The following is a 17,254-nucleotide window of genomic DNA, read 5'->3' as shown; positions in this document are numbered from 1 at the left end:
CACCATGTTATAGTCAAAGTCATTTGATCACAGTTTGCTCTTTTTAAGAATTTTATTCAGAATGCCTACCTGTAGAAGTTAGCATAATTTTACAGATTAGAAAAATTCGATTCTTTTGTCTCTGCAAACATTTATAATAGGTCAGGAATAATAGATTAGAAATGTAATACATTACAAACAGTTGCCTATGACTCTCTGTACATCTACTATGCACCTTAAGGAAAGGATTTGACAGTGTGCTGTACTTACACGGCAGATAACATACTTTTATTCTATTATACAAAACTGACCAGTGGTAGTGTTTGAATTTATAAATGGCCATTCAGCAGGATATTTAACTTAGATGTATATTTAGCATGCTAAAAAGTGGAAAAATTTTCAACTGAAGTTCTGTGGCTCAAATGTTTCATGGCATATTTTTAAATAAATTTCAATACTGTAATAAAATAATTTTACATGATAAATGCAAAAAGATAAAATTTTCTAAACATTTTAGAAAGTATATTCACATTCATTTTGTCATGGGTTTCTTGTGTTTCTTCTAAGTATGTTAATCATATTAAAGAGACACTGGTCCTGTACAATTTTAACAGTCCATCTTCAATTAAAAACGCTAACAAAACAAACAGTATGTTAAAGAGTAACAAAAAGTAACTTAAATATACTAAATTCACACACTATGTAAACAAAATGAAACCAAATTACATAATAGTGGCAGGTTATACATTTTAAAGAATTTCTTTATCCATGTAGTCAAATGAGATAGAAGTTAAAATGTAAACTTAGAGATTTGTATGGTGTTACCCCTTATTGGTTCAAATTGGAAAATTTGGTATAAATGCTAATATTAGTATTTTATTTCTGTACATTTAACATAATTCAAAATAATCTACAGCATCATGTATGGCTCATCAATATTGCCATCATCACTGTATATCAACCAAAAAAACCCCAAACTATATTCATTACTCATTAGAAATGCTAAACACTGGAAAAAATGGATTTTTACACATTTGTTTTCTTAAATATTTGACTAAGATATTCTTCAAAAAGTTAAAACTGCCTTCTACAGAATTTTATATGTATATGGCACACGTTGACACCCAAAACAGTGTGAATTCCATCAAAAAGGCACTGTTTACAATACTCAGAATAATCTGACAAGTCTACTTCAATGATGTCTGAGAGTGAATATATCTGAAATAGTTAAATATAGACAAACCCTTATAAAAGTACAGCATTACTGTTTAAATATACTATAGCTATATAAAAGGAAATAAAATGACACAGAGAAATGACCCTTATGACAAGTAAGCCTATAAACACTTTGAATCATACTGGAGAGTTCTGTAACACAAAGATAACAAAAAGTGTTTTCTTAAAGGCACAAAAGCATGAATACTAAATGAGTGTTGTATTTTACAAGGCCAACTTTTTCAATGGAATGGTGACAAAGATTACACCGTACATTTATAAGTGATACAAAAGAGTGTTAACATGAAATACAAGTAAAATATCTATTGCTGAAACTTACTTGTTTCACATGCCCTATTTATTTTCTATTCCTGGGCCAGCTACACCTCACTAAATGGTGGGTAATTGAAGGCATAGTACATTTAATAACTAAAACAAATGCACATGTCAATAATTATTACTCATCTAAAGTTTCGTGTGAAAAAATAAAATTTTTGATCAAATGAAAAAAAAAGTGGTCATAAGATCTTAAATCCTAGAAACCATCATGAGGTTCTCAGACAACTGGGAACTGTAATCACAATTATGAATCCATGTTTGAAGGAATATTAATCTCAGGTAGAGAACATTCAAAGTCAATTACATATATGGCTACATACAAAGTTAATTATGTGTTTTAAAGGATTCACATACTAAGCCTAGTATAAGCACTGATCTAAAACTAAGCCATCAATTCCTGAGTTTTGTGTTCAGTTCACAGAAAGGAACTCATACAACTAAAAGCATAAGAAGACTATCAGATTAGATATATGCTTTCAGTGTATAAGAAACAGTCATGAGTAACCCTGCTCTTTTTCATGAAATAGTTTTTAACTCGAGTAAAGAACGCAAAACATCTGCCTTAAAAAAAGAAAATATTACCTTTCCAGTCTTAGAAGATACCTATTCAAATAAAACACTATTTAGACCAAATGAAAATAACACACAAGTGGATAAGACTAAAACCCCAAATGGGGGTTTACGAACAAAAAATTTTAAGTTTTCAGGGTTTAATGATGAAATTATTTTTGTGATCAGCCAATCAACTTATATGATATAAATACTAATTTAAACCATAAAGAGGATCAAATTGTACAATATTTACAAAGTATCATCTATCAATGAATAGGCAGTTGAGCATATAGCACTGGTAACAGAAAGTGAGAACAAAAATTATATTGACAAGTATGAAATACAAACAAACAGATCCCACCTGTTCTGTGCAGTCATTATTATACCTATACTTAGGTATATCTTATTTATATTTCAGTCAATAAAAAAATGCTTTCACATGTACATATGGAATACAGCATTATTTTGCCAAAACTACATGGGAAATGGCTCTTCTTAAAACCTAAGGCTACTTAAGATAGCTATATTAGGGGGGAAAAAAGCAGGCTCCTTTTCCAGCACTTTCAATTTTTGTAATTTAGCAATCATTCCTTGATTTTATATTTATCATGGCATAAATAGTTGATTGTAATCTTGCTAGTGTCTCACAGTCTCTTCTTAATCAAAGGCAAATGTAGCCAGAATAGTTATTCTGACTTTTATTTTCATTAATAGCCATTTCGAAATCTACACTTTCAGGATTCTGAGATATATCTTAGGACAACATGTTCCTAAGCTTAACTACATTTGCAAAAATTGCTTCTGAGGACTGTAAATATTTATGATAAAAAGTAAAAATATTAACCCCCCCAAAAATTAGGAAAAAGTTTGCCTGAGCCTGAACAAAAAAAATCTTGACGAATTATGATTTTATCACAGAATGAAGTTGCTCAGAACAGAGGAGAATAAGGAATTGAACTTCAGAACTTGATGCTCTTCTTAAATGCTCAACTTATTGCACATTTTAAAGGAACCAATTTTAATGTACATATAAATGCTACCAAAGTGTCTTTTCTTACCACCTTTCTCTTATTTGGCTTTTGAAATAAAATATTGGTTATAATTTTTTCTATTCTTTTTGTTCACTGAACACATTAGGGTCTAAATGAAAGCTAAAATACATTTTTCATAATGAAAAAAACAAATCATCAGAATTTCATATGCCCTATAAACATCTCTTGAATTTGGCCTATGCTATATTGGACCAATGGAGTTACAAAAAACAGAAATAAGAAAAAAGGACAGCAATAAATTTTGACCACACTTTTTCAAACAAGTGCTTAGGGTGGTATTATACAGGTATAAGAAAGATATAATGAACAGATCCAAATAGCTGCATACCAATTTTTTGTTGAGATACACACACATACATTTATACCTGTATCTATAAATATTAAATTCTAGGGGTTAAAAAAAAATGTGTAAACTTTTAAAAAAGCAATTTGCCATCTTGTCTCTCTCAGTACATCAATTTGACTACACTTTTTTCTTGCTGTTTCTACGGAGACAATTGATCTGGGTGCTTTGGAAATGATTTTTTTTTTTAAACAGGACAGTGTTTTGAACTCTTCATGTCTATTATGCCATCATTTCCCATTCTGTAATTCCTTACTGATAGAAGTCTTGTGCCTGTTTTATGAAGAAATAGATTGCTACATGTATTTCATAAGAATGTTAATGCTGTATCTCCGACCATACTACAGAATACAAAGACAACTGTCGGGTATACATAAGACACAACTGTGTATACATGTGGATTTATCACATCCACACGTAAGCACATTGTCACAAAAGCTAGAAATGTTCTGGTACTTAACACAAAGTTCACTTTAATAACCAATAGTTCTTATTTCAGGTTAAGGATAAAAGGTATGAAAGGTCAACACCTCTACATTTATCTCTAAGATTTTTGTTTTAGAAATATTGTGACGTTTTAATAAAGACCAAAGCAATTTGAACATTTGGTCCCAGGCCAAATCTGATCATTCCAGTTCATTGATTCAACTGTAAGGAACTTCTACTTGAACATGAAATTTATTATGACTTGAAGCAAAATCAGGAGGAAAATGATGAAGTAGTCTTTTTGTTGCAGAAAATAATCCGTGGCAGGTGTGCTTGAAACTAAATGATTTCGAAGAGCCATAATATTTCTACAAAAATAAGAAACAATAAATTTTATAATTATATGTCAAAAATGTCAGCACAGAACTCACAATTTGATATATGAGGCTTATTAGTAAAGTCTTAATTAACAGAACACTTAATTACATTATCTAAAGTTAACTAGAGTTCAATCAATTACGACTACCTGAATAGGAAGCTGATTATCCTATGTGAAGCCATTATTAGGCCTTGTCTAAATCTACATTCCACGTTCTACAAATATATTACTCAATGATGTGCATTAAACATAATTATTAAAATCTGATGATATAAAAATATATCACCTTTCTATCACAGTGGTTTTAAAACAAAAATGGTGCTTTTTAAGTTGGCCTATTAAGGTTCTTTTAGCTTTACTTTAGGGAAGACAGCAGAGTTGGAGAAAAATCCTAAACTTTCCAGAAAAAAATAATACAACGGATTTCATGACATTCCTAACTTGAAAAATGCTACATAGGCATTTCATATGCTAACAAAATGTTAACTTAGTCATGAAATGAGCTTACATTATCCTCATGCCATCCTAAATGCTTTTGGCTAAAAACAAGAAAAACTGATTAGTGAAGACATCCCACCCCGCCCCCACCCCAACTTCTTTTATTAAAGTGTTTTACCAGTATAAAGAAAGGAAGCAAATGAACAGGCTCATTAATTTATAAAATCTAATTAAACTAGGAAATGAAAATTTTATATAAGGGCTGATGACACCAAGATGCAGAAGACATGCTCCCTCCTCTAAAGGAGCTCATGGTCCAGTGGGGGCAGCAGGGGAGAGGTAAGTAGACACTTACAATAACAACTCTATAGTCTAGTAACTGCTCAAAATCAGTTACGTATAGAGAACTGTACAAGGAACGTGGAGAGATTAGTAACTCGACAGGGCAGGGTGAGTAATTAGAAATGGTACTAAAAGGGTGGTATCTGAACTATATTCTGAAGGATAAACAGGGATTTTCTTAATGGGCAGGGTGGGAGGAAGAGCAATTCGGTGTTGGCAAAGCTCCAAAGATGACACAGCACAGTGTATTCTGGAGATGTGAGGAGTTTCACAGAACTAGAACATGGGGCAGGTGTAGGGGAATGGCAGGAGATGAGGCTGTAAATGAAAACAGCAACTAAATGTAAGCCCTAAAATCACTAAGAAAAGAAAAATCACCTTTAAAAAAAAAAATTCCCTGATATAGCAATGGGAAGCAACCAATCTGCACTCATGCTAGCTTAGCAATGGAGCAGGACAGATCAGGACCCTTCCCTCTCCAAGGAGCCTTCTTAGGTGTTAATGATCTTGTGCTGCTGGATCATGGAGAGGTGTGTGTGAGGAAGGGTCTGGGACTACAAAAAGAGCACTCAAAGATCTCAGGCTATTTAACCATTGCTATGAAGTATTTCAGTATTTCAACAACTGATGCATTCCAATTAAAAATTAGCCACATACACAAAAGGGACAGCAGAAGCCTTTGTTAGCTGACTTTCTCAGAAACCACCCCACTTCCACACCTAACCCAGCTATATTTCTAGTATGCTACAGCAGTAAGATTCTAATTCTGCCCTCACAGATGAGGAAAAACCACCACTCTCCCCCAATATTTTAGTGGTGAAGGAAGTTCATAAGTTTTAGTCATCAGGCCAACAGAAGCCAAGGTCTATTTTAGCCCAACAATGTTATAAAACTGTAAAGTTTGCATATAATTTCCTACACAACAGGACTCTTAACTATCCCTCTAGACTTAAATGAATAGCCACTATCCATATATATTACCTTTTAATTTCTTCCTGTGTTTGTTTTATAGATTCGATGGAATTTTGAATGTCTCCCAGTTCTATCCCTTTCTTTCTTCTTGTATTTGGTTTTACTGACTGAGCTGAAAAGACATTTGGAATGAAGTTGGTGAAAATAGCAAACACATTTAATTATAAACAATTTACATTTCAGCTTAACGATTCTTGTGTAATAAAAATTTTCCTAGGCTTTATTTTTATGGCTTAGAGAGTAACGTAATAATACTAATACTCTGCATTTTTTAAGTTTCAATCATATCACTTCAAAACTAGAATACTACAAATATATTTAAAGTAACCACAAACTAAATTCGGATGGCATCAGTTTTTTAAAATTCATTAAAATAGACAAAAATAATTAATTAAAAATACATATATTAATTTGGGGGAAGGTATTACTCTCTTCTATCTCTTGTCCATTTGCCTACATCTGAAGAAGTCAGCTTTTTGGGCCCCCTTTTCAGTGTTTTACTGTTAATGTTATCTTTATTTCCCTAGTCACCTAAATTTTATATCTTTTCAGTTGGTTTTGCTACCTTTTCTATAAATTTTTACTGTCAACTAGTATAATGTATTTTTTTTCCCCCTTCAAGCCTCTCATATCCATTCCTTCCTTTCTGTTTTTGTTCAGATCTTAACCTCTCTCCAGGTCTCAGCTTTCTCATTTGTAAAACAGGAATAATAATACCACCATTCAGACTTCACATGGTGGTAGTACAGTGTGTTAAACATCTAGCTTGGCACATATTAAGTACTCAGTGAATGTCAGCTGGTAAGTTACAGGTAAATAGTGGAGTGGATAAGAGAGTGTAAGGAACTAAAATATCTGCACATACTACATATACATACTGCCTTATGGGATATGTGACCTTGAGCAGGTTAACCTGTGTCTCAATTTCCTTTTCTGTAAAATGGGAACAAAACAGTATAACTAATACTCCCCACTCCAGCACACCAGTACCCTGTGACTCATACTTTTAAACTTTTATTGATTTTATTCTTCTTTTACACTGGTAATCTTGCCCCCCACCCACATCCCTCAAGCCGAGATTGCTGTAATCCATTAGAAATCCTAATAATTCATCCGGGTTCCTCTAAGAACCTTCCTCAAACTAAATTCAGCTCCCTTTCCTTTAAACTGTTATTTGTTGTCTACTAATTTCCTGTCATTTATCATTTATTCACCTCTAGTGTTATCGCTATAAAAATAAGTTCCCCCTTGGGCACCTGGGTGGCTCAGTTGTTAAGCAACTGCCTTGGGCTCAGGTCGTGGTCCCAGGGTCCTGGGATCGAGTCCCACATCGGGCTCTCTGCTCTGCGGGAAGCCTACTTCTCCCTCTCCCACCCCCACCCCCCTTGCTTGTGTTCCCTCTCTCACTGTGTCTCTGTCAAATAAATAAATAAAATCTTTAAAAAAAAAAAAAAAAAAGCTCCCCAGCTTAGTGTGAGCTTAGTAGAGAACTGTGGCTTTTAAAAAAACTTTATTTTCTCAGACATTACCTTAATCCTTTCTTGATTATATCTCAATGTAATTCAAGACATTTTACACATTATCTGAAGTGAACAAGAATGGCATACTAGTTAATTCAGACCATAATTTTGATATAGTTATATTTTTACTTGTCTGTGACTTCTAAACACTGTAAGAATTTATTCTAAAAATGGAAAACTTTTTTTGAAGCATGGAAATGAGTTCAAAGCTCAAAAAATGCTTCCTGCATTGAATCTACGAAATCAACAATTTTTCAGAAGCTAACAAGACATAAGAACTAGTACTACAGTGTGGTTCTTGATTTGCATGTTCTCTCTTGCCTTTCCCTTGTGGCCTGGTCTTAAAACTTATCTATAATCTAAAATAGCTTTTTTTTGCATACTATTTCTGTCTCCACCCAAACTCCTACATTATCTTCTTGAGTTAATATGAAAAACATTTTTCACATATTAAACATAAAACAGTAATATCCTTTTAAAAGTTTAGGTGTTTGTAGTGAATTGTCTGCAGTAAGTATTTTTACCTTCACTTCCAGATGAGTCCTGGATATCAGGTTCTGGGGAGGAATAGCCTTTTGCCACTTTCTTCTGTTGCCTGGTTGGCTTATGTTTCATTTTTGGGACACTAACCTGGAAAAAAAGCCATGCTATGTGAATTTGCAGTCAATTTTTAAATTAAAGACCAATGTGTACAACTGTCAAAACTATCCGTTCATGGGTGCAGTACACTGAAATAAAAACAAAGATGCAATAGTCTAATTAAAACTTAACAAATAAGATGTAATATACTTATATAATCAAATTATTAAATTGTAATAGGAAACATTAATTTGGTACAAACAACAAAAAATATTTTAAAAATATGCAATGAAGAGTTTCTCTTTACTCCTGAACTCTATCAACCCATTTTCTCTGCCACAAATACTCACACTACTACTTTGTATATCCTTCAAAAGACATTTTTATGTACACACAAATATGAATATAGACCCCCCCCATACTTCTAACTGTACCAGTCAGTATCTCTAGTTCAATGTCAAATAGTAGTGTTCTTTTCCAATCATATTTATCTTGTTCTCAACATTAGAAACATTCCTATTGAATGATGTTGGGTTTCCCATAAAATTATTTACTTACTTTTAATAATATCTGGATAATGTAGAAAGCATCTTTTTTTTAAAAGATTTTATTTATTGGAGAGAGAGCGTGAGCAAGCATGAGCAGGAGGAGGGGCAGAGGGAGAGGGGGAAGCAGACTCCCTATTGAGCAGGGAGCCCAATGCAGGGCTCATCACCTGAGCCAAAGGCAGACGCTTAACCGACTGAGCCACCCAGTTGCCCCTAGAAAGCATCTTATAATAAATGGAAGTATTATTATTTTGCAGAGCATGATTTTTTTTTAAAAAAGATTTTATTTATTTATTTGAGAGACAGAGAGCAGTGGGGAGGTGGGGGAAGGGGGGAGCGGCAGAGGGAGAAGCAGACACCCTGCTGAGCAGGAAGCATGACACGGGGCTCAATCTCAGGACCCTGAGATCATGACCTGAGCCGAAGACAGATGCTTAACCGACTGAGCCACCCAGGCGCCCCGTTGCAGAGCATGATTTATACTTACAGAAAGTATTTGAATGCATGCACAAGATTCAGAAGTATATCAAATGATCAACTAAGACTAAATTTTCCTTAGAATAATGAACTTTAGACTCTGTTAATAGGCTTGCAATTTTGGAGGTCAATCCTAAGGTTAAAAACTCAAATTCAAGAGAAGAAACTAGAATTAAAAGGGTAAGGTAATTTACATGCTTAGAAAAACAGGGAACCAGTCATCCTAACTCCTGGATTCTATTCATACTATTCTAAAGAGACATTATCCACCAATTACCTATTCTTTTGCAAAATCTTATTCAAAAGACTGAAATTCAAATAAAATTTCTGTAATTTTATTAATAGAAAATAAGCAAAGAGCAAGTAGGTTCTAGATCAGCCTACACTATGCCCTCCTACTTCAAGTCATAGAGACTAAACATTATAGCATTAGAATCCAAATCCACATTCTTAGAGTAGGTTCAAATTGGACATTATGAAGACCGGTGAGAAGTATTTAAAATGATAAAGGAAAAGGGCGCCTGGGTGGCTCAGTTGGTTAAGCGACTGCCTTCGGCTCAGGTCATGATCCTGGAGTCCTGGGATCGAGTCCCACATCGGGCTCCCTGCTCGGCAGGGGGTCTGCTTCTCCCTCTGCCCTCTTCCCTCTCGTGCTCTCTGTCTCTCATTCTCTCTCTCTCAAATAAATAAATAAAATCTTTAAAATGATAAAGGGAGTCAGCAATCTATCTCTCAGTAAACTCTACCTTTAGGAGGAAATACAGATGCCTGTCTCTATCCATCATGTTAGTGCGGTTAAAGGAAGAAACAAAATTTTAAAATGTTTTAAAATTTCTTATCTTTTTAAGAGAGGGAGGGAGGGAAAAAGAGGGGGGGGGGAGAGAGAAAGAGGGGAGGGAGAGAGAAAGAGGGACGGGGGAGAGAGAGAGAGAGAGAAATCTTAGGCAGGCTCCATGCCCAGCATGGAGCCCAACGCAGGGTCTGGTCTGATCTCACAACCCTGAGATCATGACCTGAGCCAAAATCAAGAGTCAAATGCTTAAATGACTGAGCCACCCAGGTGCCCCTAAAATGTTTTACAATTTCTAAATAGTGATTCCATGTATGTGTACTGATATACATATATATAATAAATTTTGCCATCTTAGCCATTTTTAAGTGTACAATTCAGTAGTATTAAGTAGATTCACAATATTGTGCAAATGTCACAGCTACTTCTAAAACATTTTCATCATCCCAAAGAGAGACTATAATAATTAAGCAATGACTTCCCATTCCCTCTTCCCCTCAGTCCCTAGTAGCCTCTCTTTCACTTTAGTTATTCTATTTTTGAGCTCCAGAATTTGTTTGATTCTTTTGTATAATTTCTCTTTATTGATATTCTAATTTTGTTTATGTATCTTTTTCTTGGTTTTCTTTAGTTCTTTGTTCCTGTTCCTGTTTAACTCTGTGGGCACATTTGAGACAACTGTTCTAAAAACTGTCTTCTGAGTCTGGTGTCTAGATTTCATCAGGGATGGTTTCTGTCAATTTATTCTGTTCCTTTTAATGAATGGGTCATGCTTTCATGCTTCTTTGTATGCCCTGTTATTCTTTATGGAAAACTGGACATCTGACTGTTATAGTGTGGTAATTCAGGAAATCAGATTCTCCATCTTCTCCCCAGGGCTTGCTGTCTTCTGGACTGATGAAAGCTACAGTACTCCATTTGTTCAGTCAAGTCTCTAAATTGTTTTTGCAAAGACTGTATTCCTTGTTCATGGTTACTGAAATCTCTGCTCCTTACCTTGTGTTCAGCTAGCATTTTGACAGAAGCTTCCCTGAACACCAGTAGCTAAACAAATAAAAACAAAAGACAAAAACAAAAAAATACTCTCCCAGCCTTAGCAGACTGGCTCCATGTAGCAGCCCTCTTTCAACACTAAGCCAGGCTTGCACAGGTCTTTGAGCATAAGCATTTTGCCTTGAACATGTCCATGGTCTTCTAAAATCCCTGGTTCCCTAGGTTCCCAAAGATTCTCTCCCCAGCTTTTGTTTCTGGCCTTCCACAGTCTACTGTTTTGTTTCAATGGTATCTTTTGCCCCACGATTGTGTAAGCTGTCAGTATGGCTCACAGTACTTCCAAGCAATGCCTGCAGCCTTTCTGGTTGAGCTCTGAGTTAGCGACAACAGGCATCCTTCAGGTAGCCCCCAGAGAGGTTACAATAGACATACACAATTTGTGAATAAGGTCTGCTCTGCTCCCTCTGGAACCAGGACACACACTGGGAATCTGGGGACCCTTCAAGACTACCAGTCCACCTGTGAAGAGTTGGGGTAAGGACGAGTAGAAATGCCATAAAGCTTTCCTATGGCTTTGAAGTCATCTCTGTCTTGATTTAGCATTCATTTTTTTGCTGCAAACCTCTGACTGTTTTCCATAGTTCTGGCAAATTTGGTTCTGACCATTTTTGCTTGCTTTTTTGTTTCTTTGAAGGGACAAGAGCTTGGATCTGCCTACTCTGCATTTTGCTGACCCCAAATTTTAAATTTTGAAGCCAAATTTTAAACACTGGTGGCCAAAGATACTAAGGGGTTTAAAATATTTGTATGCCTAGGGGTGCCTGGGTGGCACACTTGGGTTAAGTGTCCAACTCCTGGTTTTGGCTCAGGTCATGATCTCATGGGCTGTGGGATCAAGCCCTGATTCAGGTACTGTGCCCAGGGCGGAGTCTACTTGAAATTCTCTCCCCCTCTCCCCCTCCACCCTACTCGCTCTCTTTTTCTAAAAAATAAATAAATATTTAAAAGAAAAATTTGTATGCCTTGCAGATCTTGTTACTTTTTTATTACATACCATTGGAGTGCGATGTTTCACTTTGGTCTGGATAACACCATCTTTTTCGAACTGTATCATATCATTAAGTGGGTCCCATGGTCTAGTACTGTATAAATGAAAAAAAAAAAAAACCCGTTTCATAACTGAACAAAACACTCAAATACTTTTCCAAAAATGTATTCTATAAATACATTTACGTTAGCAATTATGAACCTAGATGTAAGATTAAGATTTATTATATCTAGTCTTCTGATCCTCAGCTTATTTTGTAAACTACTCTCATGGAGTCAAATTTATAATGGATGGAACATCAAGTTTAAAATCTCATACTAATTTATATATATGGCTTAATGAAAAACTACTCCAACTAACAGTAAAAATTACAGAAATAAAGGCAAAAAACTACGTTGGTATATTGTTTGTAACATACTCTTTTTCATTACTTACTCTGCAAACTTGTAATGCCATTCTCCTGTGAGTGGATCAAGCTCAAATAACTTGCATGTCCACTCTTCACTTTTTGTTTTCCGATCTCTGGCAGCTTGTCTTTGAGCTTCTTCTAAAACATACTTTTCTTGAGTAGCTTCCGTTTGGTCTTTGGCATTTATGGCTCGAGTTACCCGCTGCCAGAGTCTAATACGTGTTTAAAAACAACATTAAAAAAGCAAGAGAAAATCAAATCTACATAGAATAGATTTGAATCTCCTTGAGAGAAAATGGTGCCCATGTGGGTTTTTGGCTGTGACAAAGCTTATGCTCATAGGCTTCGAAATGTGTCAAGATATAAAAAGTGGTGCCTTAAGGAGAGAGATCACAGTGGAAACGAATTTTTTTCTTGCCAGGAGAGAGATATTACTTGAATTCTTAAACATATGGCAATGAATGGTGCTGACCCAAGATGATAAGAATGTAATGAGGGCTTGAGAATCTCTATTTTTAAGCTCCCTGGATGATTCTTTTCACTGTTTTAGATTCACTAGCCTCAAAGATCCAATACTGTAATGCCATGCTTCTCAACCTTGGATGCAGGACTCATCAGGAACTTTTAAAATCAAAATCTTGGGGATAGGCCCAAGTACTGGTTTTTAAAATGTTTTCTAGGTGATTTTAATGTGTAGCCAGTGTTGAGAACCAATGATATAACAGAAAAGACTGAAGTAAAATCTTTTCCCCTACTAAAGTTTAGTTTTTTAATCAAATAAAAATATACTATCTATATTCCATCTACCTAGGAAGACAGCATGTTGTGACTGAAAGAACACAAGCTTTGGAATCAGAGTTGGGATGAATTCTTGGCTGGTGAACAAAAGTTACTTATCCTAAGACTCATTTCCTCATCTTTAAAATATGTTAAATTATATTCACACCTCAAAAATTGTTGTATGCCTTGGCAAAGCTTCACTCTTGACAGCATCATGTGGTTATAGCTGAAACAATTTTTAGAACTGGTACATACATATTCTTCCATTTCTGACAACCTCAATTTTGAATGTAGAAGGAAAGTACACAGACATGAGTCCTCATGACAATGGGACATGAGAATGACATGCATAGGAGAACATGTAGTGAGAGCTAAACTGTATAACGTATATGAAGTACCTGGTAGAGTGTCTTTTGCATAGAAACCTTCTAACACAGAGAAATATAGTAAGAATAGAACTGGGCAATATTTAAACAGTATTTTTGGTTCAAAAGTAAGAGATCCAGCAAGAATTTCATGACTTAAGAACAGAAACGATAGTCGTAATTATTACCCAACTAAGTAACTCCTCTAAAAGCCTGCATATCCCATGACATAATTCTTATATTTTGAAAGCCAAGAGTAATTAGTCCCATGATTTTATACAAACAAAACAGAAGTTTTTGGGGGTTTTTTGTTTTGTTTTCGTTTTTAATAGGCCCTGGAGCAGATAAGAAGAGAAAGGAAAAAATGGGAAGCTTTAGTTTAGAACTGCAGAAAACCAGTATGATTTTTTTAACCAGTATGATTTGCATACTTATTTGACATTCACATATGCCCAAAAAAAAAAAATCCTGTCACAGCCCAATGTTAAATTATTTTGAATTAAAATGTGACTGAAAAGTGACAGAGAAAAGTGTCCATACTATTGAGAGATTAAAAAACACTCTTCGATATTCATGACGTTAGCTGAAAAATGGTATACTTACTTCTCTGATTCAAAATCCCCCTGCTCTTCAAATTTTACAGTGTGCCTTATTAATCTCCACTGCTTAATGTCTGGTGTTGGATTCCAGAAAACCTCTGAATTATCAGTCTTTTTGTCATTAATAAAAACTTCACTATCCTATATTTAAAGAAATTAAAAATTAATGAAGAGTTGTCATTAAAGAGGATTATTTAGTATAACAATATAATAATACTTTCTTCCTGATACTTAATCCCACAGTTAAACACATTTTTAAAACAAATACAACTAGCACTTTTCTAAAAGTCCCAAATCTCTTGTCATTTTATAAAACCATTAGATTAAATATGTAATACTAGTCATTTAAAAAATTTGAACACACAAAAAGTTCATGAAGAGTTCACAAGTTTTACTTAATGAACAAATTTCAAACAATTACTTGCAAAAACCTCAACAACCATTTCTGAATTTAGTTAAAGTAGAGCACACAGTATTTGCTAGAACTACAATGAGATGCTGTTGACTATCTATGTACTCTCTCTATATATACACACACACACACACACAAAACCTCAACAAGCTTTTCTTAGCATTAAAAATTTGAGCACAATCTTAGAAATTTCATTTTTTTAAAAAAAAACATAGTTTTATCTTTTTTCCAAATGATTTTTGGATTGAGGTAAATTTTTAAAATTACAGAGCATCTGCGGCCTCTTGGTTGAGTCTCTAGATCCAGTGTCATTTTCTCATCACATTTCTCATCATTTTCTGCTTATTACAATGCAGAAAATAGCATATACTCAGTGTTCACAGTGAGAGTGCATCTAGGCAGTACCATGATACATCCTTCTTATTCATAAGCTCCTCTTAACAAAATTACATAAATGTGAATATACGTCAGTAGATAAAGAAATAAAAGCCATTGCTCTCAAATACCACTGTATCCTTTCAATGTTCCTCAAAAGGAAATGTAACTCTAATTGGAAATGCCTCTTTCTTCAAGGTGAGAGGCAGTATACTGCTCTGAGTAGAAGCACAGCCCTGGAGCCAGAGAGCATGGGCGGGAATACTGCTCCACCACTTTGAGCAAATTAAACCCTCTGTGCCTCAGTGTTCTCCTCTGTAAAACAGAGACAGTTAACAGTACCCACCTCATACAGTTACTTAGTATTAAATGAATTAATATGAGTAACATTTTTAAACAGTGCAATACATTGTAAGTGGTAAGTTAGCTATTTTTATTGAATTAAAGTTTTGGAGGGCGCCTGGGTGGCTCAGTTGGTTAAGCGATTGCCTTCGGCTCAGGTCATGATCCTGGAGTCCCAGGATCAAATCCCACATTGGGCTCCCTGCTCAGCAGGGAGTCTGCTTCTCCTCTGACCCTCCTCCCTCTCATGTGCTCTCTCTCTCTTTCTCTCTCTTAAATAAATAAATCTCTAAAAAAAAAGTTTTGGAAAGATAAAGTACTACATGAAACTAAAGATTGTTGATAATAGCTCAATGCCAAAGTATTTGTTCAGCTGAAGCTTATGTTGAATAGTGATGATGCTTTTAGCAATGGAATAAGTGAACTTTTAAAATATTATTTTTAATTTTTTTCACAGAATAAAATTCTTTTTGTAAAGCTAAAATACAAAAACACTTACCCAGTGGCCTTCCAAAGTAGCTAGGACTTCTTTTCCCAATTTAAGTTTCCCTGATATTTGATTAACACAGTCACTACTACCTAGAAATGGCTTTTAAGAGAGAAAATGTTACAGAAATATTTTGCTTTTAACTTATATTTACATATAAAGTAGACAAAAAGGAACGAAAGACGTAATTGTATAGTTACAGTGCTACTGAAGGCAAAAAGGGTGAAATTTTAGTCAGAAATGTTCAATGAAAAGAAATTGGAATTTGTGGGGAGAAAAAGGTAAAAACAGTGTGTGTGAAGTCCAAATAAACATATTGAGAAAGATCACAAATGATGACTCATGCTGTGTGCTCTCTTCTGACTCAACTGTGGTCTATCAGTGTTGTAGTCTATTTAAGCAATAGTAATTCAGTGGACTTGAGGGACTTAGTTCATCTTTTAGAATAGCCCTTCCTTCAAAACAACAGTAAAACAATACTTAACCAAAAAATCCTCCAAAAATTAAATCAGAATACACTTTGAGTTACTATATTGCCTTACTGATGTCTCTAGTCAGTGACAAAATTCTGATGTTCCAATCTAGCCCTTAAAGGTGTCAGAAATTACTTAAGACCTCTTTAGTCTGATTTTCAGATATCATTATCACCATACAAGCAAAAAATTTGCTAAGATTAAAAAAAAAAGGGCACTGCACCAAATAATACTGAAGAGATACTTTTTATCAGAACAAAGTTGTTGATTAGTTGCTGATCGGCTGGGTATCAACACAGGAGAAATTTGGTAACAAATATTAAATAGTTCATAGAAATATTCTTATCTGAACATAATGTATTGTCCTAAACCAATAACTGCCACAATGAAAAGGTCTTAAATTTCCCTTTCACTTACAGGCAGACAAAATTTTCCAAATATAGCCATCTTCCCATTGAGAAGTGGGGTCTACATCCTTTCCCTTGAATTTGGGTGGGCTTATAACTCTTCAAGAGAAAATGGTGGAAGTGATGTAATTTGACTCTTCTGCCACCAGGTCATGGATGGCAATGCAGCTTCCACCTTGCTCACAAGAACACTTGCCCTTGGAACCACGAGCTACCAAGTAAGAAGTTGGACTACTTGAAGCCATTGTGCTGTGAGGAAGCCAAGCCACACAGAAGGGCCATACATACAGGTGCTCAGATCAGCAGTCCTAGTCTTTAAGTTGTCCCAACCCATGCACCAGACACGTAAGTGATGAGCCTTCAGCTAATTCCGGCCCCAACTGTTGAGTCACTCACAACCTGCAAGTCTTCCTGAGGCCCCAAACATTATGTGGCAGATATAAGCCATCCCCAATATGCTCTGGTCAAGTTCCCGACTGACAGAACCCCTATAGATCAGAGCAAGGTTGTTTTTAAGGCTGTGAGTTTGAGTAAATTGTTAGGCAGAAATAGTAACCAATACAACTCTTAGTGTACACAACTTTAGCTCAAGTTAATACATATTCTGTGGTAT

The 17,254-nt window shown here is 35.0% G+C and overlaps 1 protein-coding gene across 10 annotated transcripts in view; it reads right to left on the bottom strand.

The window, feature by feature from the left end:
* Positions 1-33: 33 nt before the first annotated feature.
* OSBPL8 (oxysterol binding protein like 8) overlaps positions 34-17,254 on the bottom strand; it is a 159,495-nt gene continuing 142,274 nt past the window's right edge. For all 10 annotated transcript variants that reach the window (XM_035002092.1, XM_035002093.1, XM_035002094.1 and 7 more), the window contains 7 exons: positions 15,774-15,863; positions 14,150-14,286; positions 12,428-12,613; positions 11,999-12,086; positions 8,082-8,187; positions 6,047-6,149; positions 34-4,274 (listed from right to left, as the gene is read on the bottom strand). In XM_035002092.1, coding sequence (XP_034857983.1) covers positions 4,142-4,274; positions 6,047-6,149; positions 8,082-8,187; positions 11,999-12,086; positions 12,428-12,613; positions 14,150-14,286; positions 15,774-15,863 — 843 coding nt within the window. In that variant the 3' untranslated portion in view covers positions 34-4,141. The remainder of the gene's footprint in view (positions 4,275-6,046; positions 6,150-8,081; positions 8,188-11,998; positions 12,087-12,427; positions 12,614-14,149; positions 14,287-15,773; positions 15,864-17,254) is intronic.

The sequence above is a fragment of the Mirounga leonina genome, unplaced genomic scaffold (assembly GCF_011800145.1).
Source record: "Mirounga leonina isolate KUSES-001 unplaced genomic scaffold, KU_Mleo_1.0 Mir_126, whole genome shotgun sequence".
Lineage (NCBI taxonomy): Eukaryota > Metazoa > Chordata > Mammalia > Carnivora > Phocidae > Mirounga > Mirounga leonina.
The sequence above is the reverse complement of the archived record's forward strand: the minus strand, read 5'-3'. Positions and strand labels throughout refer to the sequence as shown.